Source organism: Pseudopipra pipra, chromosome 8 (genome assembly GCF_036250125.1).
Source record: "Pseudopipra pipra isolate bDixPip1 chromosome 8, bDixPip1.hap1, whole genome shotgun sequence".
In the NCBI taxonomy this organism is placed as follows: domain Eukaryota; kingdom Metazoa; phylum Chordata; class Aves; order Passeriformes; family Pipridae; genus Pseudopipra; species Pseudopipra pipra.
Genome location: NC_087556.1, coordinates 25332001 through 25359238, shown reverse-complemented (window position 1 = coordinate 25359238; position 27238 = coordinate 25332001). Strand labels below are relative to the sequence as shown.

The 27238-nt window shown below is 47.3% G+C and overlaps 1 protein-coding gene across 5 annotated transcripts; it reads left to right on the top strand.

The window, feature by feature from the left end:
• On the top strand, positions 1 to 26138 carry ITPRIP (inositol 1,4,5-trisphosphate receptor interacting protein). 5 transcript variants are annotated; one of them, XM_064663257.1, is made up of 4 exons: positions 245 to 504; positions 6334 to 6440; positions 8476 to 8632; positions 19968 to 26138. In XM_064663257.1, the coding sequence occupies exon 4, from the start codon at positions 19981 to 19983 to the stop codon at positions 21628 to 21630; it is 1650 nt and encodes a 549-aa protein (XP_064519327.1). In that variant the 5' UTR covers positions 245 to 504; positions 6334 to 6440; positions 8476 to 8632; positions 19968 to 19980; the 3' UTR covers positions 21631 to 26138. The 5 variants fall into 5 exon arrangements, with proteins under 5 accessions (XP_064519326.1, XP_064519327.1, XP_064519323.1 ...); XM_064663256.1 differs by lacking the exons at positions 245 to 504; positions 8476 to 8632 and adding an exon at positions 1 to 238; XM_064663253.1 differs by lacking the exon at positions 8476 to 8632.
• The last annotated feature ends 1100 nt before the right edge of the window (positions 26139 to 27238 follow it).

The window sequence follows — 27238 nt, the reverse complement described above, 5'->3', positions numbered from 1 at the left end:
AGCATGACTTCTGTGCCTCGGAAGGATGTTAGGCAGCTCCACAAGTTTCTACTTGTGCCACCTTCGAGCAGGAAAATAGTTCGGCATCCCTGGGATCTGCTCCTTTGCTTTGATAAGAGCTGTACGCGAGGTTACGTGTTTCAGCTGCTTTCCTGACTCTCAGGCACGACCACCAGGAGGTCAGAGTACATCCGAGAAGCAAGATGAGCGCATTTCCTCTCCGTCCTCCGTGCCCTCGGTACGAAACCATCTGGGAAGCTGATGGGGGGAGCCGAGGGGTAGCTCAGACTGCTCGCTGCCTCCCGCCGGAGGATGGCTGGGCTCCTAGGGCTGGCGGGGGTGGTTTGAAGGAGGAGAGAGGCAACAAACCAAAGAGCGGAGGGCGCCCGCTCGGGCCGGGCTGGGCTGGGCGGGCTCCTGCCCCTCGCCGAGCGGAGCCGCGGCTCCGACAGCGCCGGTGTGCGGGGACCGCCCCGGGAGCGGCGGCCGAGCCCGCCCGGCCCGGTGAGTGTCGTGCGGGGACCCGGGGGTCAGGGGGGTGCAGCCCGGGGGGACGAGGGGTGCCAGGGGGTGGGGAAGGTCCGTGCCGGGCTGCCCGCAGCGGGTCGCGCTGCTGTGACTGCCCCCCGGCTTCTCCTTACGGAGTAACTTTTGCCTTTAGCTCGTTTTGCGCGCCTAAGCGGCTCCTCTCGGTGGGTACCGGGACACCGGCAGGATCGGGCCCCTGAGGCAGCTTGCTGCGCCCACCAAAGTTTCTGCAGAGCTTTCGGCATCTCTGTCCCTGCAGCCCAGGCGAGAGCCGAGCGCAGGGGGCAGGAGGTGCCCGCTCCCAGGGCCCCGGGAGCGGCGGGAGAGCGGCCAAAGCCCCTTGGGAGGAGCGCGGGGGGACCCTCTGCGGGACCGAGCCCGAGGGACCCCTCGGCCACCTCTCTTCGCTGGGGACACAGCCCGTGGGGTCCTCGGGCCAGCGCTGACCTCGGGCATGTGCAGTCCGTGCAGAACGCATCGCTGAGCTTTGCTGCGTGTTCAGTGTTACGCGGCGTGGGCTTAAAACTTCGTTGTCGTTCTTCTGAGTTACACTACGTCTCACTAACGAGCACAGAGAGAAGGACTGATGTTTTCAGTAAGCCGAAGGAGGGATATTTTCAGTAGAACTGCTCTTCTTTTTTGTGGGCATGTTTTTGAAAGTGACCAGCATGTGTTTGTAGCTCAAACCAGAGTGAGCCAGGACTGGGATACTAGAAGTCATGGGCTGTAAAACTGACATGCAGAAACAGAGCCTTAATGGCCCTTGCGTCTCCAACTTGGCAGTCTGCCACCGAAGCAGTTCTCTTGGGAAATGCCATACTGAAATCCTTCAGGAAAACAGGACACGTTGCTATTGGTATCTGCTGTGTGGTCGGGCAAGATGAGCAGCAGCAGTCTCTCTAGGCGAACATTACTATTAACATGTTTTTAATAAGTACTGTAAGCCTAACCCATACTCAGCACATCTCCTTCAGGCACCAGTGTTTGCCATGAGCTGCCAGGCAAGGACATGAGCTGCCATGAAAGCAGCACTTGGACAGGAGAGCCACTGTAGTGTAGGATGCCTTGGTTTGCAAGGTTTTTTAGTTTGGTTTGGTGATGATGATAATTCTCCTCTGCAGCTCTGACTAAAGTGATTCTATCTACCTTCATAGGTATCTACTTTTAAGAACCGTTTCTTCTTAATATATGTGAAAGGTGCTCTCTCAGTCCTTAAGGAAAAGCAGAGCATAGAAATTAGGAATGGAAACTTCAAGCCTTCTCTTCCACAATAGACGCTTCGTGCTGCTCCCAGGTAGGAAATGCACACACGTGCGTTAAGTGTGATTGCCACAGATGTGGAAAGAGGTGAATTGATGTGCCAAAGGTCAGAGAGCCAGTGTTAGTACTGGATCAGCCCGAGGATTTCTTGGCTCTCAGCTGGTAGATGACATTCTTTGTTTGCATGACTTGGGTGTACAGGACTCAGTGGTCTGTGTTTACACCAGTGGCATCTGCAAGGAAGAAGAGACCTGTGCACACCAAAGGCGTTGTACCTGTTTATCAAGAGCTCGGGCGGTGGCCCCTCCCCACCTAACTGTCTTCCTCTTTCTGTTGCTTGAAGCATTACAATCTACTAAGAACAACCTTTCTTTTTTTTTTAACACTACCCTCTCTGTCTCAAGTCAGACTAAATAGCCCTGGTCAGGGGTTGGGGAACTTTGTTGTTCTGAGTAATTGTTTCAGGCCATCTGATGACTAGGGCCACCAAAAGCTGCATGTCTGCTCCCCTTTTGGTTTTTTATTGGTTCTATGCATGGCATTAAGGGCTTTTGTGTGTTTCTGCATGGTGTCTCAGAAGGATGCCAGTGTTTGTGATTCTTTTTACATGGCAATGAGTAACAGGAGAAGGGAATCTGATGTGCAGAAACCTAACGCTGGTGTTCCACAAGCTGATCTAACTGATTTCTGCTTTTTTGTTTAAGAAAAGCTGTATGTTTTTCAAAGGGACGATTTTAGGCTGCCATTTGCAACTATCTACCTGCTGACTGTTGTTCTCTTGTTTCAGTATCTTGGAACTTGCTTGCAAAGTAATTAACACACCATGATATCAGGAAACACACTTAATGGGTTGTATTGTGGTGTACTTTCTTTTTTTTTTTTTTTTTGGCTCATAGCTTAAATTAGTTCCCTGAGTGCAATAGGTACACAGCAAACGGGGTGGTTTATTTTTCTCAGTTGCATTGTTTTCTTCTGACACATCTGCATCCCCTCTAAAACAAATATCCTGGCAAAATTTAAGCTAAATTTAGCCTCTGTTGACAAGATGAACATTAAGAAGCAGTATATGAACCCCATGAAGAGTCTGCGTGAGTCTCCCAGCTGTCCTGTCCAGCACACTCTGCTCTGCAGAATTGCGATTGCAATCCATAGCAATGGTGTGATGGAAAAGGAAGCTGAAAAAAGCTTCTGGCTTGTCCATTTAGGTCCCCTTTAAAATGGACTGTTGGGTGGGCCAGCTCTTTCTCTCCCAAGTGTTATTACAATCCATTTAGACTGGGGAAAAGCAGGTTTGCTGCCAGGCGGCATACTTTCCATCAGCACATGTAATTGCTGGGTGGTGGAGAGAGGTAGAGACTCTGGTTTTCAGGCTGGAGGGAGCGTGACCAGGGTGTGCAGTAGGCAGCATTGTCGTGTGCCCAGCCATGAATTCCAGGTTTTGCAGGGATGTGAGCTCAGCTGTGTAAGCAAAACCTCCTGCCTGTTCATTCCTCAGCGTGGGCAATAGGCAGGGAGGCAGGTAGCCAAGCTTTAAGCAGCCTCAGGAACGGAGAGCTGGCCTGGGGTGCAGCTGCAGCAGGACTCTTTTTTTAGCTTGTTTGTACTTACACACACGTGTGGGCCATAAGAAGTTGGCTGAGCCAACCTTGACCAGCAGTTCAGCAAAACAAACAGGTTTTACTGCCATGACCTGAAGGCCAGAGTAGCTGCTGAGCTTCACTGGAGCAGGGGCAGCTTTGATTTCTGTCATGGAGAGGAGGCTCTCATATAGGGCTGACTCAAAACAAACACTGTGCTGTGTTGCTCCGGCTTCCTCATGGAAGCACTGTTAAGGCACATGCAAAACAAGGAGGTGATCCAAGACGACATGGCTTCACTAGGGGCAAATCATACCTGACAAGTCTGGTGGCCTTCTGTGATGGAGTGGCTGCAACATTTGGCAAGGGAAGACTGACCAGTCATCTACCTAAAATTGTGTAAGACCTTTGGCATGGTTCCACATGATATCCTGATCTCCAGAGTGGAGAGATGTGGATTGGAAAGGTTGACTGTTTGGTGGATAAGGATTTAGCTGGATAGATGCAACCAGAGAGTTGTTGTCAATGGCTCTCTGTCCAGGTGGAGGCTGGTGATGTCCTTCAGGGCTCTGTCTTGGGACTGGTGCTCTTTTATGTCTTTATCAGTGACATAGTGAGATCAAATGCACCCTCAGCAAGTTTGCAGATGACACAAAGCTGAGCAGTGCAGTTGACACAACAGAGAGAAGGGATGTCATCCAGAGGGACCTGGACAAGTCTGGGAGGTGGGCCCACAATAATTTCATGCAACTGCACTTCTGCCAAGTGCAAGGTGCTGTGCCTAGGTCAGGGCAATCCCAGATATGAGGACAGACTGGGAGAAGAACTCATTGAGAGCAACCCTGCAGAGAGGGACTTGGGGATTCTCGTGAATGAAAGGCTGTACATGACTCAGCAATGCGCACTTGAAGCCCAGAAAGCCAAATGTGTCCTGATCTGCATCCAGAGCAGCGTGGCCAGCAGGTTGTTCCCCTCTACTCTGCTCTCATGAGACTCCACCTACCACATCCAGTTCTGGGGTCCTCAGTACAGGAAGGTACATCAAACTGTTGGAACAGGTCCAAAGGAGGTCACAAAGATGATCACGGGGCTGGAGCACCTCTCCAATGAAGTCAGACTGAGAGAGTTGAGGCTGTTCAGCCTGGAGGTTCCGGAGAGACTTCATTGCAGTGTTCTAGTACTTAAAAGGGGCTTACAAAAAGGTAGAGCAACTTTTCACATGGACAAAAAGTCATAGGACAAGGGGGAACAGTTTTAAACTAAAAGAGGAGAGATTTACATTAGATGTTAGGAAATTTTTTGCTTGGAAGATGGTGAGGCACTGGAACAGGTTGTCCAACAAAACTGTGATTGCCTCACCCCTGAAAGTGTTCAAGGCCAGGCTGGATGGGACTTTGAGCTACATGGTCCAGTGGGTGGCATCCCTGCTTATGGCAGGGGAGTTGGAACTTGGCACTCTCTAAGGTCCCTTCCAGCTGAAACCATTCTGTGACTCTGTGACTGCCTCAAAGAGAGTGAGAGAAGGTTTGTGCTGGTATGTGAGGGTGCACAACAGGCACACCCACTGCTGAGAAGGACCTAAGTGGCCTTAGACCACCCCCTAAGGTTCAGTCAAGGTCTCTCCAACATCTATACACGTATAGTTGAGGGAGACCCTGACTTAAACTCTCTATTTTGAGATTTAAAAATTATTTTAACAAGTGAGGTTGTGCAATTCCCATAGCAGCAGTACCCACACAGCACTTCATAGTTTCTTTCCTCCAAGCAGAAGCACCTGCTGCACCTTACTGACCCTGAGCCACCATGAGACCAGGCATTGCTGGCCCTGAGGGCTTACAAACATCCACTAGGATATTGTGAAGGTACAGTGCAAATCCAGACCTTTGGGGTTTGGGGTGTCTTGCTCCTGTGTTTGGCAGTCTGTGCTGCTGCTGGCAGTGTCATGGCACTGGTTGAGCAGAGGCACCTGCAGCCCTGCAAGCTGGGAGGGCAGGGCAGGGCAGGGCAGAACAGAGCCCATTTGCTCAATCTGGCCTCTAAGAAGACAGAGAGAAGTGAAACTGTACACACAGTCTGGTCAAAGCAGGTACGTGGGAGGAGGGAGGCTAAGTGAAGGGGCTCCAAAGAACAAGGTTGCATCAACCTAATATCGAGCCCTTAAAGTACCCAACTCCAAAGCCCAGCTCAGCCCACACTGATCATGATTTCATCAGGCTTTGGATGACAGTTGGAAGGTTTGAAGTGGTGGTAGCAGCTGGAAATGAGGGTGGTGGATACCTGCTCCCCAGCCCATTGTGCACCTGGGTAATATCTCCTTTATCTACCTGCAACCAACTTGTCAGGTCTTCTCCTCCCTTTGGTTGGGGGACTTTGTTTTTTTTCCTGTTGCATGTAACATTTCTTCACTTCTCTCTCCTAAAATATGGTAGTTTGTCTTTTGTGGTTCAGTGTTTCACATCTTCCTGTCTGCTCTTAGACTTATTTCCTGTCTCTTCTGTATTTTCTGTTTCTCCCATTAGCTCTCTAAACCCAGCTCCCCGAGCAAGTATTTCTACCTTACAAGCTGCTTACAGCAGCCAGATGCCTTTTCTAGACAAACCAATCCCAGACAAAACTGTCCCAGCCCTTGCACTTATGCAGCTGCTAATTTGACCCTAATCCATTTTAAAAGGAGAGGGTTGGTGGGTGATGATGGAGTCAGAGGAGGGAGGTCCTTACTTGCCAACATGTCTGCAAGGCTGACAGACCCACAGTGTGATCTGCACACTTTCCCATGGGAGAAGCAGCATTTTAACTCTCCCCTGATCACTTCAAACTGATTATTTCTGGTCTCTTGAGCTTTTATGATAATTTTATTAGGTAAGGGAGTGAGTTAATCTCTTTTTTAATCAATTCCTAGTTTAGATAACTGCATTATATACCCAACTGCTGCCTGAACTTCCTCATTCATTCACTTTGTGTTTTGCAGACTTCCTGGCTGTGCTTCAGCAGTGGGTGACTGAATATAGTCTTCTCCGCATCACGGCAGTAGTAGTAATGTGAAGCCTAATGAGCACCTGCAAAGCTGTGTAGCAGGTAAGTGCTCCAGGGGTCATTCTTCCTTCCAGATTTGATGTGATTTAAAAAAGCATCTTGATGGGCTCTCACTAGGAGATCTTGAGCCTTGCAGCAGAAATGCTGAAAGGAGATTGGTGTGGCTCGTATTTTAGTAAATGTTCCCAACAGCGAGGTTCAGACAGCTTTTTGCAAAGAAAAAGTAGCAGTGTTATGAAAGTTTAATTTGGAAATGGCGTCGGTGTAGAAGATCAGTGTTAAAAGCCTCTCTCTTTTGGACTTTCAGTATAAAATTGTTTTTATCTCACTGCTTGTTACAGTTGGGATCTAGTCAGAGAGCGACCGCAAAAGGGAACCAACAGGTCCAAAACTTTGCCGACATCAGTTACTGCTGCATTTTCTGTTGTGCAGGAGAACTTGCCAGAGGTACCTCATCCAGACTGAGCAAGTACTAGATCCCCACTCTTCCAGGTGTTAGAGAGAGAGCAAAGGCATGGAAGTGTGTGGACTGCCTCCTGGTGATCGTGGGTGACAGCAGAGGCAGCCAGATTGAAGGGAAATAAGCCACAAGCCAGCAATGTGTAGAGTTTTCCTGTTTGTATCAAAACCCCTGAAAACATGCTGAAAGGAGAACTGCTGGGTGAAACCAAGATGTCTGGTACTGCTGCTCTGCGAGTGTGTGACAGGAGGCTCTGCAGGTACCAGTGGTGGGAAGGAAAGAACTGGAGCTGATGACAGAGGGAGCTGCCAGAGCAGCAGTCCTGGCTGCCACAATGTCCTGCTTTGGCTCCAAGTACCTGTTAGTTCATGTTCTCCACATGATTTTTTTCTTTTATTTATTCTGGATCGGTGTTGGGTGGTGTCTGTCCCTTTTTTCCCATCGCAGAGTTCAAACGGCTGCTCTGCTCTAGCAAAGCTCAACTCACAGCGTTCCCTGGCATGCTCCTCCAGCCCTGATCAAAGCTGTGAGAGCTGGCCCATTGCCATTCTCCTGTGTGTAAATGAAGCTCTTTCTCTTTCTCCTTTCCCTTCACCATCTTTCATTATTATCCCTCTTCCAGAGGCAGGTTTTTCTGGCTGATCTAGCACATTATTTGTATCAGCGATATTTGCCTCAAGGCAGAGATGCTTTTTCAGCATTTATAGGGAAAGCATCTGATCCATCCCACTGCCATGCTTAGAAAAACCAGGCATGGTGTTGGCAGGGATGAGGACCATTGCAGCCAACTGTTGCAGAATTTAAGCCCTGTTAGGTACAGCCTCTGACTCATATGGTTATTCTGGTTGCCTGGCAAAGGAAAACTGTTACTGTTCCTTCACTTTCAAAACCAGGGGGAAGAGCATGTAGAGAAGGTTCTTGTGTCTGATCAGTTGTAATGTGTCAGCTGGGCCACCTCTCTAACCAACTCATCTTTCTCTGGATTGCCTCAAGGGATGGTGGGCACTGTCAGTTGAAAAGATAGAGTTTGTGGCCAAACCCAAATGAAAACAATGTAAATTGGCTTCAGAGCGCCTTGCTTTCAGTTCTTCCAAATTGCAGAGGATTTGGTGACGTACGATGAGCACCTGATGAGGAGTGGGAGCAAATGGTTCCCATGAGGTCTGCAGGGAGGTGAGTAGTTCCCTAAGACAAGATACCGCCTGCCTGTGTCAGAATCCCAGCAGGGATCCAAAACAGCTTGTTTTGGAGAAAGCACATGCAGTGATAAGGAGACTTTCCTACAGATAGGGGCAGTTAAGCAGTAGTCTAAACTACCTTGGGAGGCAGAGATTCACTGGAAGTTTTTCAGAGCAAAGTAGATAGAGACTTGCCAGAAACCATCCAGGCACAGCGTAGGCAGAGGGAAGAAACTGTATTGCTTTTCCAGACCTCTTTTTTCCCTATTTTTTAAGTTCTTTTCTGTTAACACGTACCAGAGGTGGAGCTAAGGAGATGTTCTCAAGCTTAAAAAGTGATGCTTGATATACACACTGTAGTGCTTCCCAGAGGGGCTTGGTCTTGTATATCTTTGTCCAGAATGCTTAGATGGTAGTCTATTTCCTCCTGGATGTTCAGGTACCTTACTGCCATTGGTTTCAGAGAAGAGTTTGATTCTTAAAGGCCTCTGGGGATTTAGCATCCAAATACTTTGGGACCGTTGGAAATGTGAGGGAAAATACTTGAATTTCAGCAGCACAGACATTTCTGCACTGCAGATTGCAAATCATTCATGGTAAGTGAAGATGACCTTTATCTTTTTCTTCCAGTCAAGTGGGGGCAAGGATGACAGGGATGTCTTCATCTTTATTTTGGGTAGCTGAAATCCACCAGCTGAGCCTCCCCTACTGTGACACACAGTGACATAAATTATTGACACAGTAGGTGACATAAGGACATAGAGCTGTACTGCAGTCCTACCTAGTGAGCTGGCTATGCTCAGTCTAAGTATCATGGCCACTCTCTTCTGCTGCCAAAGTCAAAAGATGGTCTAAAGGTGCTTGGATGATGTGTCCCACCTCCCTGTTGGCCCATAGCTGCATCGTGCTCTTGGAATAGGTGCAGGGTTATGATCTCATGCTCTGAAGGAGTTACAGGAAGAAATGTCAATTGAGAGGAACATGTTTGTGTAGTAAGTCATCCACAACACGTGCTCTCAGCTCAGCCTTGTATTTGCTGCTAGTCCTGGATACTTTCAGTCTCCCATGTGAAGCTGGAAGCTGTCTTTGCTCCTTGCTAAGCTCCCTGCCTGCTGCAGCAGAGGGGATTTTTGTGCCTATGAGCAGGGGCCCCACAGCTATGACTCACAGTTCCCATTACGTGGTAACTTAGCCTTTAAGTGTGCAGAGAGGCTGTTCCTTGGCTTTCAAACAAAGCCTTCCTTTGTTGTGCTTATGTTATAAAGGAAGCAAGCTATGTGTTCACCCCACATCCCAAATGAAAACCACGTGGCTTCACAGCCTTAGTATGTGTGTTCTATAATTCTGTTACAGCAGTACAAGTTGCATTGCTCTTACCCTGTTGAGCGTTTTCAGAGTTTTTCTTCCCAGAATTCAGTTTACAAATTCTTCAAGGAAAGAAAGAGCTTTGAGATGTTTCCTTTTGTTGGTAAGAAAAGGGGACTGAGCAAAGGGCACATGAAAATTGTTAAATATGGGTACATGTGGCAATAGGCTGGTCTCTTGAGTCATTCCCTTGGGTGAAAATGGCTCTGAGTTGGTGGCCACGGGTGTTGAAAGGATGAGCTTCATGTAAATATTGCACGGAAGTGGGGCAGTTTGTTTTCTTGTATGACTTTGCTTTCTTCTGCTGCTTTTTCTTTATTCAAACTCATTTTGAAAAGCAGGGTTAGCCAGCAGTACTCTGCAGCCAACATATTTGTGTGTGTGCGTCTGTCTTGGCAGTTTTTAAGTTTATGACTAGTGAGCCAGGACTGGGATTACTGCTTCCCAAAGCATTTGTCTTGTTTCTCCTGATCTCTTCTAGAGCCATCAGGTAATAAAATTCTTCCTGCAGAGGCTGCCTGCAATGCAAAGTGCCTCCGCTTAGATCAGGGAGTCATCCTAGTGTGAGTCCAAGAAATGGGGCAATGCAGTAAAAGTGCTGTTTCTTGTTCTCTCTTCCTTCCACACCCTCTACCCATCCCTGCAGGGGCTTTCACAGTCTGTTGGGATGGGGGTTTTTTATTATTATTTTTATTTTATTTAAGGAACTATATTGTGTTTTACAAAAAAAGCTGGGATTTTAGGCAATGGAATAAAGCATTGCTTTTCATTTCTGTGGTGACATTTTGGCTACAATAGCCAGCTTTTAAATACAGTTCCTCTCCAGTTGTTTGAATACAAACAGCAGTAACTAGTTAGCAAAACAATAGTGCAGTATCACACAAATCTTCAATCCCAGTCAGTGTTTTTGAGTCCTGTTTAAGCATGTCCTTGGGTCTGCAGGTCTCCTGACTGTCACCAAGTCAAAACTGTGATGGAGTAGAAGATCTCAGATCAGCCAAATTCCCAGCCTGCAATGACAATTTCTTTTTGCCGTGTTTTTGTTCAGCATCTCAGTGTGGAATTGTCTGGCAACTACTGTGCTTTCTACTGTCTGTAATATGTAAGTGTTCCTTGTTCCATGACTGAAATGGAACTTCGTAGTTTCACATGTAAAATGTAATCATTCTGCAAGTCATGTCTGAGCCATGCCAATATCCACATGTGCTTTTCCTAGATGTGCTGGAGTGGTGTATCCCTGCTGGGAAATCAACTTTCTGATGTTTTCACCAACTATTATAATACCAAAGTGTTTGTCTCAGTGGATGTGCAATGTACAGTTAAGCTGGATGTGTAAGGATGCAGAGCATGTGCTTACCTTAGGGATAGGAGAGCCAGAGTAGCCACTGCCTGATTTGGCAACACTGATGTGGGTTCTTTCTACCTTGGTGAGAATTAAGTGGGGGAAAGGAGGGCAGATTTGAAGAAACATCTTGGCAATTGAACCCTTTTGTGTTCTCATCACCTTTCCCTGCAGTGACTGCCAGACGGGCTCAGTGAGCCATGGCTGCCTGCACGTGCAAGAAGATGTTGTGTGGCTGAGGGGGTGACAGCCAGAGTGGGTCCCAGCATGAGCACCAGGTGGAGGCCAGAGAGCATCTGTGCAGTGACATTGCTCCATACCTCGTGGCTGACACTATTAGGCTTTTGGTAAAGCACTAGGGGTGTTGTGTCCATCTGTGTTGATGAAAGATTGTGCAAGGGAATGACCAACTATTGCCTGGGTTCCCATCAGGTTACGTTTGAGGGGGAGGTAAGGGTGGTAAGTTAACTTTTTTTTCTTTGTGTGTGTCTTTTCTCCTCCTAAAAAAAAAATTAAAAAAATCAAACCCAAAAACAGCAAAACCCACAAAAGTTCTGTCTGCTCCAGTTGTTTTCCTCACAGTTAACAAACAAAATTTATTTGGCTTAAAAAGCCAAGCTGTTCCTGGCCATGATCCTACTACAACAGCTCAGTACGTGGGTGGGAGCCATATACACACTTCCTACCTTTCCTCTCCTGCCTCCCCTGCTGCCAACACTATGTTCCAATTTGTGAAATCCCTTCTTAGTCCTACGAGGGGGAACCCAAGGCACTACACAGACTGCCCATGTGCTTCTTGGTGACAAGAGCTGAGCTTGCTTGCACAGTCAAAAAGCAAAAAAATACATGCAGGCAATGGTCAGGATGCTGAGTAAAACACTCATGCTGTTAGCTTTGTCTCCTGGTCTCCATGGGCACCTCCTCTTGGGTCCACCTTTGCAGTGAGTAAACAGTGAGTGATCTGGGGGCATGACCTGGCTCTGTGTTTGTTTATTAGTTGTTACAGCTGCCTTTAATGATGGCTGCTGGCTTTGGGGGCTGGAAGAGGGAGCCAGAATCATGTTTGCTTTACTGGCAAACTGTATGCGCTGAGAAATAATGACTTAGAAATGGCCACATAAATCTCCACTTGCTGATGAAACTGAAAATCTAACATGTGCCACATCTGTGGGTTTTGGAAAAGAGACCTAGAAGGCAAATAGCTCCCCCTGAACCAGAAAGAAAACTTTGTACTGTGTAGGCTTTGGAGTAAGGGAGACCATGGGATTTTATGGCAATATCTTATAAATGCATCTGTGTGCAGCAAAAGCTGACGCAGGAGGGGAGGACCTCTGAACATCCTGAGGGGTACTGCAAGAAGAAAAGAAACAATCTGTGCTACTTTTACCCACAGTGGTCACTGGAATGTTAGGGCTTCAAACTGCAGCAAGGGAGAATTAATGAGGCCTGAGAAATAGTTTCTTGATGGCAAAGGTAATGAATAACTGAAAGACAGGAGAAAGAATCCCTGTCTTTCCTAAGGCAAGTCAAGCACTGCTCTGCCTGAAGAAATGCTGACAAAATCACTCCTCGTTTGGACCTGGGGCTGCATGGCAGTGTCTGCTTCCAGAGCACTGTCAGTGCCACTGACTGCTTATCTATTCCCTGAATCCGCCTGTCCATGGGAAGGAAGGGCTATCTAGTCCTGCACACAGGATGAGCATCAGCATTTCCTTGGAAATACCTGATCTGGTGACCCCCAGGAGGAAAATATTGCTTCCGACAGTCCACAGCAGACCTGTTGGGCAGGATGTCCGACTCTGGCTGTGCGACTGACCCTGTTGGCATTGCAGCAGGCCTGGGACAGGATGTCCACGGGTGTCACAAAAGGCTAACGTGTTCTCAATCAAACAGCAAAACAATAGCTATCAGGCAAGTGGCCTTGTCCAACTGCTGTGCTGTGGCCAGCAGCTAATCTGGGGTGGGGCTTCCAGGCATGGTTTGGAAGGCAGTTGCTTGGCCATACCTGACTGTTGTAGTCCTGGGCAGGCCAGCTGGCTTGTTCTGGTTTCAGACGTGGTTGTGTTACCAGTCTCAACACCCAGGCCTCTGCACTTCATGTATTGGTGTATTTGGTCCTTCCCCACTTGCGGCTTTGGTAGAGAGCCAAAGACAGAGCCCAGTCCCACCTGTCTGTGCTGAACCAGCTGCAATTGTGCTGGCAACTGGAATTCAGTACTTTGTCTGTAGTACTAATTTAATGCTCAAAAAACAAATCAGAACATGAGTTATTGCTGCTGTGGCTGGCGCTGCTCTGTCCCATCCAGCAGCTCATCACACCAACATCCTGCACACAGCTTAATTCATAGCAGGGGAAAGAACAGCACAAGTTGGTGCTGCTCAGGCTCTGTACTGGATTCTTTACCCCCTGATTGTCTTGGCTGGGCTGCGTGTGCTGCAGCTGACTGTGTGCTCAAGAGATGGGAGAGCAGGAGCCTCTCCTGGCTGCCCCGTGCTGTATGATCTCTGGGTGGGCTGTGCTGGGTGCTGTCACAGCTGAGGGCAGAGTGGGAAGTCTGTGGGGGGGGTGTCTTTATGGCTCTGTATAGGTCTGGGACACATCCTCACTGCAGCAGTGGGGTCTTTGTCCTGGAGGATAGAAGCCAGCTGAGGAACCTCATCTAAGTGCCTGGGCTCTTGCTGCCTGTGCCAGGTGAAAGCTGGGCAGGGTGACATGTGCTGATGTGTACGCTGTGGTGTGGGAGGGATAGACCGCTGCAATAGACCCTTAGTCATCCTGGGGTGTGTTTCAGTATGTGGAAGTGTTCATCTTGGCTCTCAGGGCCCTCCAGCTGCCCGAGGGTCCAGAGCCTCCCCAGATAATACTTCTTCAGTAAAAATGGTCTGAGAGCAAGACAGGTTTCAGTGAAGTCCTGCCAAAATCAATTCCTCGAGTCCTGTGAAAGCTCAGGTCAAACCGGGAGAGCAGAGCGTTGACCTGAAAGTGATGAGGGCAGGAACCTCAGGGAATGGGAAGGAGACCAAAGCTTAGATTACTTTAGTCTCTCCTGAATTTGGAGGAGAGCCTTCAACAGAAGTTTCTGGTATCCCGAGTAAGTGATCAGACTACAAGAGCATAGACATGAGCTCTCTTTTTAAAATATGTGCATATAAATTAAAACATGAAAATTTTCTCATTCTTTTCAGTGCAAAAGAGGCAAAATTTGAACAACAAATTTCCAACAACTAATGGGAAGGACCAGTCTGGTATCTTCACAAGGGTATTGCTTTCTCTAGTGGTACCTTTGTCTTTTTCTTTGAACAGCCAACCAGCACATATCTATTCCTGAGGCTTTACATGCAGCAGCTGGAAGGAGAACTGCACTGAGCACCTGTCCTGAGCCAGAAAAGGCCTTTTGACTGCTCTGTAAATGTTGATAGGGAGATGGTGGAAAAACAGCAAGCAGTATGCTATGAGGTTGTCTAAGTGCATCTTTCTAAGTTTTTGGCAGGAACCATAATACTGACATATATCTCTGGAGTTCCCAATTCTCTACTATTGTGCATGTGTCTTACAAATCAGAGCTTGTAGTCCCCACTAAGAAAAAACATTTCTTTCAGTGGCAGCTGGACATAGCTCTGAATACCTGCAGAGGTGGGAACAGTATCTGCAGATTGGAGAAGGACATAGTGTGTTACTAAGAGCTTTGAGCACATTTTTATTCTTGACTAGATCTTCAAAAATGCAGCAGAAACATTTTCAGACTATACACTCAAAGGCCAAAAGGCAATTTTTTTTACTGTTTTACAGCAAGAGGAGGAATCGTGGAGCTCCCAGAAGCTGAGCCATGAGGGAGTATGTCTGGGCTGGATGAAACCCCTCAGACTGAGGTTCACACCTTCCCAGTTAGAAAGTCCCAGTTGCAGGTTAGTGGCTGGTTTGAGCTATTAATCTCTCCAGGCAAAACAAGTATCAGAGTCTTTTCCAAGCCTCAAGGACCTTTCCAGTGAGAGTGTCAGAAATCGTATTTGTTCCCATGAAATTTCTGGTTTCAAAAATTTGGCAGCTTTCAATAAAGAAAACCTCCCAACCAGCTGTAGTTTCTATCATCTCTTTGAAATGCCTTTTTCTTGCAGCCTACCAAAGCAAAACACAATGTGGCAGCCACCTATTCACTGCCTTTTGTGTCAGCCCAATCGCAGGAAGCAATCGAGTGTGTCATAAATGATGTCTTGGCATGTTCCAGTGCATTACTGAACCACATTCAGTGGCATGACTTAGGGTTTTCTAATTTAAGAATCAAAGCTTCAGCCCACTCCTATCTGGTTTATTGCTGAACACTGGCCAGAGCATGTTTTGCTTCCCAGGATTCAAAATGTAAGGGAATAAAAACCCTGAAAAAAATAAAGCTGTATGGGAACTCTTGAGTAAAGAAAGGGGTAGCTTGTGAAAATGTTCTCCCATGTCTTCAGAGGAGATGGAGGGTTATCTGAGCTCAGAGCATATGAGCAGCCTACAGAGGCAAGTTGCAAGCTGCCATTTAAATCCCCTTTACCAGGCTGAGCAGGAGGTAAAAGGGTCTGAAGGTCCAAGAGTGTGAGGAAGGCTTGGGTGCATCAGATATTGAGCACATTTTAGCTGGAATGGACAGGACAGTGTTATGACTTTAAGCATCATCATCTCTGTGAAGGACTTTGTTGCTCATGCAGGGAAATCCCCTGTGGCAGGGTGGCTGGTGGGAAGGGGGAGCACACATTGCCACAAGGCAGCAGCTATCTCAGGTTGGTCCACACAAACCCCGTATGAACTCTGTGATGTACCCAGGTGAGGAGGATGTCTTCAAGGCAGAAACTGCAGGTAGAGCTGCTACCTGGCTGTGTGAAGGCTTCTTCATGTGCTGCTTCCCTTTCCTTACACCACACTGTCTGTAACTGTGCTCCAGGCAAGCAGGTGAGCCAAACATCACCAAGTGGTGCAGCAAAGAGCTTTCAGATCAGCTGGTGAGAGAGCTGGCCTCCTTCTGCTTGTGGCTTCATGGCACCAACCTGAACTGCATGATACCAGTGCCATCTTTCCCCTTCCTCTCTTGAGGCTCTCTGCATCATCCAGGACCTTCTGTAGTCACAATTCTCCAGGTGGGAAGACTGCTTCAGGCTTGAAAGGATGAGACCTAACCTACCTGGGAGCTGAGGGTGGAGGGCTGCAGGTGCTCTTGGTGGAGCCTTTGAACATACCAAGTGCTGTAGGATGTAGCTGATTGTTGTTTCTAATCGGACAGCAGAGGGATCAGCTGCTTTTATCTCCCTGAGCCCTCACTCCCCGGCTGGAGAGTGGCATGGTGTCTGCCCCCTCACTTCCCAGGCTTGTTCAGAGCAGTCATTAACCTTAAAATTGGTGAAGCCCCTAGCCATTGAAACAGTGAGCACCATAGAAAAGCCTGGAAGAAAACTAGTTCTGGTGCCAGAGGCAGGTTTGAACAAGTACCATCACATGCTGGACAGTGAACAGAGGCAGAGCTTTACATCAAGACAGCAAGGCTTCACATATCCTGGCCCTTCTCACTTTCTCAAGCAGCTTTCCTTGCTCTTGCTGCTCCTTTCTCTTTTTTGTGCCCACAGGAGCACAACAGGTGGGGTTTCTGCATTCTCAACTGGTTCAGGGAGGGCTAGTTTGGCTGCTGGCAGGGCTGGCTTGCCTGTGATGCAGCAAGGACCACAGCACCCTCCCTCAGGGTGTCTTTGGAGCCCTGGGACTGCCACAAGAGGGTCTGCAGCAGGTAGGTGGACGTAAGTCTGTTACTGAGTTTGGACGTTGTCCGTACTTTAAATGGGGAAAAAAATAGCAGGGTGAGAAATTTGGAAAAGGCTGAAGAGTGCTTTGAGAACTTGCTGTTTGAAAACTTATGAATACCTTTTTTTTCCCCCCCATACTTGAAGTGTTGCTAAATTTGATGCGTAGATTAAAAAAATGCTGTTTCTCTGCCTTAGTCTCCAGCTTGGAAACATTTGGACTCAATCCCTCTTCCCCACACAAAAGCTGTCTCAGCCAGAGCAGGCATAAATATTTTTATCAGGCTTAAATAGCTTGGGCTGAAGTTAAAAGCAATGGAAAAGAGCGACCTTTGTTATGGGGAAAGCTGGAGCCCTGTAGCAGGCAGTGCTACTGGTTTCACCTGTATTATTGAGTCTTTCCATATTAGCCAGGAAAGCTGGATGTGATGAGATGTGGGAATGCTCTGCCCATACCACCCTTACTGCTGCCAAGGCCAGGCTCCACTGACCTTGGTCACTGAGCATCGTTAATCTTAAGCCTTAACCCAGGTTAATGTTTGGCTTCATTTTCTGCTAAGAATAGCTACAGTAGCAAAAGAGCAGTTTTGACCAGGAGAATTTCCTGTGTTCAGGCTGAAAACAGACATGCCTCTTGCAAATTCATGTGATCTGAAGATTTTGTCACTTCCAGTTTTCATAGTGGCTCTCTTCCAGAGTTTGATGCCTGTAGAATTTGCTGGGGCAAGAGATGTGTGTGTGCTTCCTAACCTACTCTCCTGCAAAATTAGCTGGGGTAGCCTAGAATGCCAGTGACATGGAGTGAATTCAGCTGAGCCAGCCAGTGATGGACTTGGGGATGCCAGGTCTAACTCCTTCTGCTACCAGAAGGGACAGGTAACTTCTGGAAGTGGTGTGCCCATGGGCAGCTGGGCATGAGAGAGTCTTGCAGGCTACAAGAAGATCCCAGGAAAGCTGACTTCTTTCAGCCTTATGCATCTAAGAAGTAACCTGGTAACAGTAAAACATTCCATCCACAGGAACAGAGGTCTAGCAGGGCAATGCAGCAATGTCATCCTGGTCAAGACTACAAGAAGGAGGCACCTGGCCCCTGGCCATGTTATTTTTAAGCTTGGAAAGCACATGTGGTCTGCGAGAGCGTAGCACTAAGGAAAGGAACTCACCAGCACTTCCTGCCCTGCCCCGGCAAACTGATAAAGCCCTTTGCAATGCAGGGCGACCATAGTTTATTTTTAAAATGTGCCCAGGCGTTGAGCTCACAGAATAACTGGAACACTCAGATTTGGGCATTAATTCAGCTTTAATTCATTACCTGATGAATTAAAGAGTTAATGTAAATGTAAAAAGTACGAGACAGGCCCACAAACCATCTCCAGAGAAATGACTGCATAAGAACATTTTATCTATGCATGTGCATGGGTTCTAAAGAAAGGGAGTTGGTAGATGTTGCACAGGGAGGGGCACGTAGCATTATCCTGAGCACCATGTGAATTTTCTTGATGCTTGGACAATGCATCTCAATCCTGTTCCCTTCCCTTGTTATTCCAGTCCCAGCCCTCTCATAAGCAGAGATAATTGCATGCCGAAGGGTACAGTTCCCATATACAGTAAATACTCACATGGAGGAAATCTGGGTTCCTGCAGTCAGAAGCCAACTGTTTGTTGCGTAGTTACGATAACAAGGTCCACTGGGATGGATCTGTCTTTATTGTGTGCCCTGTGGAGGCATAAATGAGATTGCCAGAGATGTTCTCCTTGCCCAGATGCTGGGACAGCAGGATTGCTGTGAACCAAAATATGCAGAGTTCAGGCCTGCAAGGAGCTATTGCAGGGGGAAGGAATTACAACCCTCAGCTCCCAGAGCACAGAGTGCCTCACCATCTCTTGGATTTCTGTGAGAGAGCCTCATTCCCACAACAGGATTTGTTAGGAATGAGATTACTATTTCTGGTCTGATTGATTAGGTATTTTATTGATAGCCTTATTTCTGTAAAAACCCTTCTCTCTCAAACACATTTTTGAGGGATTAAAGCAACTGTTAAAATTTCTTCTTTCTGCTGAAAGAAGAAATATCCCTGCTTGTCAGCTTTGTTCTTCTGGTCTTCCTGTGCTGGGACTGAGGAGTGATGTTGCCAGAAGGAGGGACTGGTGAGCTCTCTACATCTCAGCAGTGGGTGACAACTTCAGGTTGTACTGCCCTGGGCAGGCACTTGGGCTCTTGACAGCGATGCCAGCCCTCCAGAAACAGAAATGCCACCTGGGAGGAAACAGCCCAAGCACCATCTGGCCCAGCCTTCTGTGAGGTCTTGTCAGGACCAGGCAGATACCCCAGCAATGGGACCAAGTTCTAGAAAGCTGAGAATTAAATTCTTTCATCATGAGTCCCATGGCACAGAAAGGTTTAATAAATGTGAGGTTCGAGCAGCAGAGCCAATAACCACACAAAACCACTCCAAAACACAGTAGTGGGCTCAGTCACGCCAAGGGCCTGTGCAAGGCTGCTGGCACATGGCTGGTGTGTTACTCACAGCCATGCTGAGGGCACTTCCAATGGGAGTGAGCTGGCTGCAAGCACAGCTGTTAAGGGAGTGTTTGGGGGAGATGGCTTACATCAAAGCCATGGTGCTTACTAATGTCTTCCACAGATCAGTAGTGTAGTAAGCACCAAAAATAAACAACCTGATGCTTTTAAAACCACTTGGCTAAAGGAAACCCTTTCCAGTTTAACAGTGTCTCTGTCTCTGCCCTTTCTCTTGGGACCATGATCATGAAGCATCCCGGGGGGCAGAAGGGTTTGTCACAGCCTGATCCTGATGGTGTTGAAAGGCAGGAAGAGCTTTGCTTGTAGTGCCTTTTTAGAAGCACAAAACCATGCAGGCTTGTTCCCACGCAGGTGCACATCACCAGCACTGGCAGTGAAGGTTAGCTCTGATCCAAGCAGGCTATGTGGGTTCCCAGACATGCTTAACATGGAAGGTAGTCAGGACAGCCCTGCCTATGCCATTGCCACATCTGCAACATCAGCCTTACGTTGAGGAAAAGCAGTGCTCATCTCCAGTCCTGCTTGCTTACCTGGTGAGGTCCTTCCTGCTTCTTTCCCTTTCTGTCCCAGGAATTTTAAAGGGGGGAAGGAGGATGGACGTGCCCTCCCACACTGCCCCAGCAGCATCACAGTGGGTTGACAGGAGCTAGTGCCTTCACAGTTCTGTTCTGCGAAGATCACTTGATAAGAGCCACTTTCATTCTCACCAAAAGCTGATAAAGCCTCTTCAGGAAGTTGGTTGATAACTTGCAGAAACACCGTGCACTCAGGAGCTTCTAGACTCAAGCATTTTTTTCAGGGCTAGAAAGGATGCCAAAGTTTTTATTCCAGTGAGAAGTTTCTTTCTTTTTTTTCTTACTTTAAGGGAATATGCTCTGAATAATGGGTCATTCTACCTTTCTTTCTCTTCCAGGGAAGGAACTGCCATGCCTGTGGGAATCTTCCGGGTGTGCCTACTGGTGATTACAGCTATCGTCAACCACCCGCTCTTCTTCCCTAAGGAGAATGGCACTGTCCCCGAGAACACGGAAGAAATCATCCAGAAGATGAAGGAGCGGGAGGAGAGCCTTCGGCTGGAACAGTTGCGCTTGGAGCAGGAGATTGCAGACCAGGAAGCCACACAGAAGGCTCTGGAAAAGGTTCCATTGGTAGTGGAGGAAACTAAAGAGGAAAAGGTCCGATGGGATATGTGGACTGCCCTTTCCATGATCATCTTCCTGCTGATCGAGCTCTGGAGGCAGGATTTCCAGGAAGGGAATTGGCAGGACATAGGAGGAGAAGAGGATGACATGGCTGTCCTGGGGAAAGCATTTAAAGGAGTAGCCTTCCCTAACAAGGCCGTCTTGGCCAGCTTTTATGAGAGGCGCATCCTGGGCACCACCGGAGACATGGCCAGGATGCGGGAGATGGTGGAAGGCTTTGCAGATGACCTGCTGGAGGCCTTGAGGAGTGTTTGTAACCGGGATGCTGACATGGAAGTGGAGGATTGCATGGGTGTGGGGAGCATGTATGAGAACTGGAGAGTGCGTAAACCTTTCGTCTGTGATCTGATAGTGCCTTTTGCCCCTCCGGAGCCATACTGCTTCCGCTGCCAGACCTGGTGCTCTGGGGACTCTTTTCCCCCAGATGAACAAGGTTATGGCACTATCAAGGTGTGCAGGGCAGATGAGGATGTGACAGGTTGCATCTGTGACAAGACTAAACTAGGGGAAGATATGCTGTGCCTCCTCCATAGCCAAGTCAATACTACCAGGCCCAGTAGTGAGATGGAAGACCTCCTGTGCTTCAAAAATACTCAATATCTGGATGCCGATCAAGTCATGAAGTGGTTCCAGATTGCTGTCACCAAGGCCTGGAACAGAATCTCTCACAAGTATGAATTTGACCTTTCCTTCAGCCTCCTGGACTCACCAGGAGCCCTGAAGATAAAATTTAGATCAGGGAAATCAATTGCCTTCAACCTCACCCCTGTGGTGCAGTATGAAAACTCCGATGTTTACTTCATCTCCCATTTCCCTCGGAGCAGCCTGGCAGGAGATGTCCCCTCCAGCACTCACTGGTTTCTCACCTTCGCAGTCTATGAGAGGAGGTTCATCCATCTGGTCTCCAAAACACTGCCTGCCAATGCCTGCCATGTCAGCTGCCTGCAGATCCTCTCCTTCCTCCATGGGAAGCAATGCAGCCTCACAGGTCCAAGCGGGCTCACCAACTACCACCTGAAGACAGTGATGCTGCATCTCCTGCAGGCACGTCCCAGTCAGGACTGGGCCCCAGAGAAGTTGGAGGCTCGTCTACAGGACATGCTGAAATTCCTGGAGAAATGTTTGCATGAAAAGAAGCTCTACCACTTCTTCATTGGCAATGGGAAGGTACCAGCAGAGCTGGGTTTCCCCATCATATTTCAGAGGGCTGAGCCTCTCAACCTTTTCCGTCCCTTTGTGCTACGCAGGGACGTTTACAGGAAGACAGTGGACACATTCCACGAGATGCTCAGGAACATGTCTGCACTAATAAATGAGTACACAGTGCACATTCCCCTTGCACACACCAATGGGATCCGTAAGGAATCCCTTTAACCAAAGCCAAACTCTAAGCACAAATCCAGAGGGCAACTTTCTGAAGCCTCCTGGAGAGAACTGACTTTGCCAGTACAGCTTCTTGTCTGCAGCTGAACCAGTCCTGGGCCATGGTTCCTGCAGGGAGGGAGAGGCAAGGCGAGGAGAATAGGTAGAAACTGGAAGATGTGGTATTGAAGTAGGTTTCTGCTCCACTGCTGTGCTGGCTCAGTTTTACGCAGCTAGGAATATATTTTTCTATTGTGCCTCAGTCATGCTGCAGTGGTGGTTGAGGAACAAATACAACTAATTTATTCAGATACCTGCAATGCAAACAGTGGTGGTGGGTGACGGTGGCCAAATACTTCATTTCCTTTGGAAGGAGGAGATAAGAAAAGGGTGGAGGAATCAGAGACAGGATCTCGGGATCAAAGGAGCCTGTCTGCTCACAGACAAGAGGAGCTCTGCGACCGAACAGGGGAAGCGCAACATAAGACTCCATGCTTGTGTGGAGAGGAGGAGGGTCATGCACAAGATCTGGACTGGATGGAGATCCCTAAACCAACCACAGCTTCAAAGGGACTTGCAGCGGTAGTTTAAATGGCTTGTCCTGTCCTTCAAAAACACCCTGCACCCTGCACGTTTCATCTCCAGTGGAAGGATGTAGCAGGGTGCAGGGTCTGTGTCTTCAGACCATTTCATTCGAGTCTTCCATGGTAACATAGCTAGTGGTTTATATTCCTGGCCATTTTCTATGAATAAATGGACAGGAATCTTTTTTACCTTAGATAAAAGAAACATCACTATTGATGTTTATTTTGGTTTATTGGTTTGTTTTCCTTACCTTGGTAAGGAAAGCCAAGAAAGGAAAATGGGGGTTGAACTACATGATCTTTTGAGGTCCCTTCCTACCCAAACTATTCTAATTCTATGACTGCTGTAGGTTTTGCTTTCATAAAAGAAGCAGTTCTCCAAAATTATCCTGTAATGAAGCCAATCTCAGCAGTCTGGTAGCAGGAGTGAACAACCACCCTCCAAATGAGAGGGCATCTCCCCGCATGGTTTTAATGAGGCCAAGGCCAGCAGGATCACTCTGAGTCAGGAGGAGGAGAAGGAAGGGATGAAGAAGGTGCACATGTAGTAGAGCTTGGCAGTGCTGTCTCTGCAACTCCCTTGTGATCAGTGTTGTATGCCTTCTGCTCCACATACACAGGCAAAAGCTCCCTTATAGGGTCTCCTCAATCTTTTTAAAGACTGCTGCTCTGATGAGGCTCTGAGGAGCTGCTGCTTGCAGACTGTAATTTGCTGAGCTGGGAGTGTGAAGGATTAGTGAGCTGCTGCAGGCTTTCAAGCCAGGGGAGAGTCTTGTGGCATATGCTAAAAAAAACCCCAAACAACATAGAAATGGAGATGACTGAAATCCCTCAGGAATCAGCATGTTTGCTGTGCCAGTGGGCTGCCCAGCAAGGTGGCTTTGCTAGAGGAGAGGGCTCAGGAGACCCTCACCCTCTTCAGTGTGCTTTGTGCAGGGTCCAAGCCAGGGCCTCAGTGCAGATTTGCTTTGTGCTGGTCACAGAAGCCTGGGTTCCAGTGCTAAGGGGCCTTTGCTGTCATTTTCTTACACTAGAATTTCCTGCAAAGTTTTACACTAGGGCTTCTCCGAATCCTGTCGTACAAGAGGGTAGTTTTTCTGTGAGGTGAGACCCATCAGGGATGATCTTACCACATTCCACAGGTCCCTTTTTATCAATCCTCTCTTATCATATCAGATATAAGATTTAATCCTGTATCACTACTGGAGACAGCATACAGCATGAAGCTTATTATCCAGCCTGTTGATAAGCAAACTCTCCATAGTCGTGTCTTCTCCCCGTTTTCCTGCTAAAAACCATTTCACCACTTCATTGATGTCTGCTCTTCTCTGTCCCACCACCAGTGATGGACACTTTATCACAAAGGCAGAGAAAGCTTTTCCTGTCTCCACACCTGGTTTGTAAGAAAGCACAGGTGGGGACAGGAAACTCTTTGCTCAAATCGCTGCCTCTCTTGGCTTTTATTATCATGGCTACTGGGTAGTTAAGTGATACCTCTGAGCAGAAAGTAAGGGGTAGGTAGGAAGTAAAATGAGAGAGGAGAGTCTGGTGAGTAGTGCCAATAGGAAAGAGTCTTGGATCATCAGTGCTTGCTTCAGAACCTTGGAGATGAGTGCCTGGGATGGGAGACTGCCAGGGCTGGCAGAGAGGGCTGGACTAATTGCTAACGCTAACGAGTGCTGTAAGCCCCTGGCTTTCACTAGTAGAGCCAAGCAAGCCTTCCCCAGTTGGAAAGAGAGCAGGAGCAGTCTCAGGGGACTCGACAAGCAGGTAGTGACAAGCAGAGGTACAGGGAGGGTAGGTCCTAATACTGGAGGCTGGAGGCTGCATTGGAAGCTGTGTAAGTTGTTTGCAAACCCAAGCAATTTGCCATTTTTACCTGCCCTGGTTTACTGCACAGTGCCTGTAGCAGATCCAGCTTTGCATGGGCTGGTGGCAGGCAGGTCATGCTGAAGAAGTTGTGGTTGGAGTTGCTTCTAAATGTGTTCCTAGCCCAGCCAGAGAGAAATAAAAATTTCTCTGCTGTTTCCTGTCAGGAGTCTAAATTTAGACTGTCCAAAGAACAGAAACAAATTTGTGACCCAGGTCTCTCAGGAAATGACATTCAGGGTTGAAAAATAACTTTTATATAAGGTTGAGCAGGGGGAGCATGAGAAGAAAAGGCTGTTGAACAGAATAAGGTAACTCCCCTTTTAAAATGTCAGAACAAAGCTTTGCAATGCCAGTCCTACGGGCCTGTAAACGAGCCCAAACTTGTCTTTACACAGCTCCAAGCACTGCTGCTCAGACTCAAAGGGAACCTAAACTGATAAGTGGATTAAGTCTTTTGTTCTTTGTTTTCTGTACTTGGGTGCCTGTTCTCTCTTACGCCCAAACTGGCCCTGAACCCAAACTGAAGTGTTCTCATGGGGTTTAGTTGAACCCAAGCTGGAGCTGAACCAATGAATTTGTGGATTTGTTTCCACTGAAAGAAATTGCTTGGCTTAATTTTCCTACATAAATATACTCATTTTGCCCTGAGCACCTTTTAAGAGGTCTGTTCTGTGCATTTAGGCTGTGAGGAAACCCACACATACCTGTCTGGGGGGAAAAAGTGGTTTGTGATTATAAGCTGTGCTCCAAGGAGCCTCAGGGCAGAGATCTTCCTTGTCAGCCATATACCACAGGTATAGAAGTGTCCCATCAGAGGAGATGTGGGTACACAGTGTTTCTTTGGATCAGACCTCTGCAGTGGTACAAGGAGGCCGTGATGTGAAGCACATCATTCCTTGGACTTCCTTGTCTGTCCTGAATTAAATCTTTGCCCATCAAGTACTGGCCCTATCAGTAAAAGCCCACATTTCACAGAAAAGGTTTATAAAACAGTTCGGCTCCATCAGCTGTCAGGCAGTAAAAATGCCCTAAAACATTTTAGTGTTGCCCATGTGTAGTTCTGCCTTGACTGAAATCTGGATGGGCATTCATAGGGAGCAGCTTTAAAGGATGGAGGTAGAAATGAGAGTTTGTGGTTTAAAGTGGAAAATGTTCTTTTAAAACCAAACTGCATATGACATAAACACACAACGTGTCTTTGGCAATGCCTGCGTCTCTGTAAGACATTCTAGGGAAGGGTAAATGGCCTGTCCTGCACCCCTTCCTCGTGTCTCAGTACTGTTCTTGCTATTTGCTAACTGGGTGAATTCAACAGATGAACTCCTAGTGCCTTCTGCTGCTTTCCAACCACTCCCTCCACCCTCAACTTGTGGTTTTAATATTTTATTATAGGCTCTGTCAAGGCAATGGAATTAGTGTTGGCTTGATAGCAGCCACTGATCTACAACATAGCCTCAGGAGCCATTTGCCTTTAGGAAATGGGCTAAGGTTATTGCTGTTCAGGAGCTGAATGTCTTCTAAGGGGAGCTGTTGTGTGTTCACTCTTTGCTATGTGGCAGCCACAGAATACGGCTTTTCTCTCTCCAAGTTGCTCTATATACAGGTCTTAGAGGGGTATAAAGATGTATTTTAGCAGAAGGATCCAAAAGTTTATCCAGTATTCAAGCAGCAGGATTTGGTGCTTGTTCACCAGACATTTTTAATGCAAAGCCTTTGCAGTGTTTTCTCTGTGGTGAAGAAATAAGACTTTATGCACCTGTAGCAACTTTGCTGCTGACCATTGAGGGGTTGGCTCTCATAGGAGCCTACTGAGTAAACAGCTTTATTTATTACTTGTCTTTTTTTAGGATGGGGGGTCTGTGTGTAATACGTTAGCTCAGAAGCAAAACTGTAGTATGGCAATGCAGCTGAGATGGGCAATAACACCAGAACTCTCCAAATTAAGGTCTTCCTTGATTGACAATGCTGTACTTAAACTGCTGCTTTTATAGCAGGACACTGTTGAATTTGTATAGATCTTCTCATGCAGCTTTATTTATAATAAAGTCTTGTACAAAATCTAAATTAGTGTGAAGTTTCTTCTGTTTCCAGCTCCCTCAAAAATGCTTCTAACAGAGCAGAAGGATAGAGTGGGGGTATTTCCAGTGTGATACTAGCACAGTGAGCCCAGCATCAAGAATCCCTGCGATTCCTGACCAACTGTAGAAATAGCTCCAGAATAAATTGCAATGTGAATATAAAGTGGAATAGCTATTCCAAAATAATGCCAGGGTTGTCAGTCTTCTTGAGAATATGAATCCACAAGAATTCAAAATAATTATTCTGAATACATCTGCACAAAAATACCCTTTCATGGCAAGTTCTAAATAACACTGGTAGATGTTGCCCTTTTTGGCTGAACCAGAAATCTCCTGAGTTTCCAGTTCAGCTAGAGGAATCCTCTTTATCTGTTTGTTTTATGGGTATCCAGAGCCAAGTTGCAGCAAACACCTGCCACCATTTAATCTCCTGCTTAAAACCTTTGCCTGCTTAAAGGAATGGCACATCCTTGTTAATATTCCATTGTGCTCTGGCTCTGGAAGCAACCCCAAAGCTAGTTATTAATTCATATAATAAAAACACCACTATTTCCTTGGCGACATGCCTTCCAACCCCACAGAATGCTCTGCATACCTTTAATAACTCTGCCTTCCAGTGACCACTGAGGCTGAATCAGCACTGAGCAGCTCTGAGAAGCAGCTGGCTTAAAAACTGCAGCACAAATCTACCTAGACAGGAGTTAAAATTTCCCAGGGTCAACCACACACACTGAGGTAAAGGGAATTCTGTTGGTACAGAATCATAAGCAGTCTTGGTTGTTTTAGTGCAACTTTGTTATTGAAAAAGACAAAACAAAAATAAACCTACCATGCTTCAAAGCTGTCTGACAAGCTCAGCAACATTTTCTTCACTAAGCTGTCCATTTCCTACAGCATTTTTTTTCTTTGTCTCATTTACTGCTTCATTGTTGCTAACAGAAGAGGTAACATCACTATAAAATCCATTTTCAGAAGGACAACTAGCAGATTTTTGGTCCATGCCATGACAATTATTACAGTATTATCTGTCATAGAGTAGGCAGAGCAGAGAGAGCCAGCCACTAGAGATTGTTTTTAGGCCTCCTA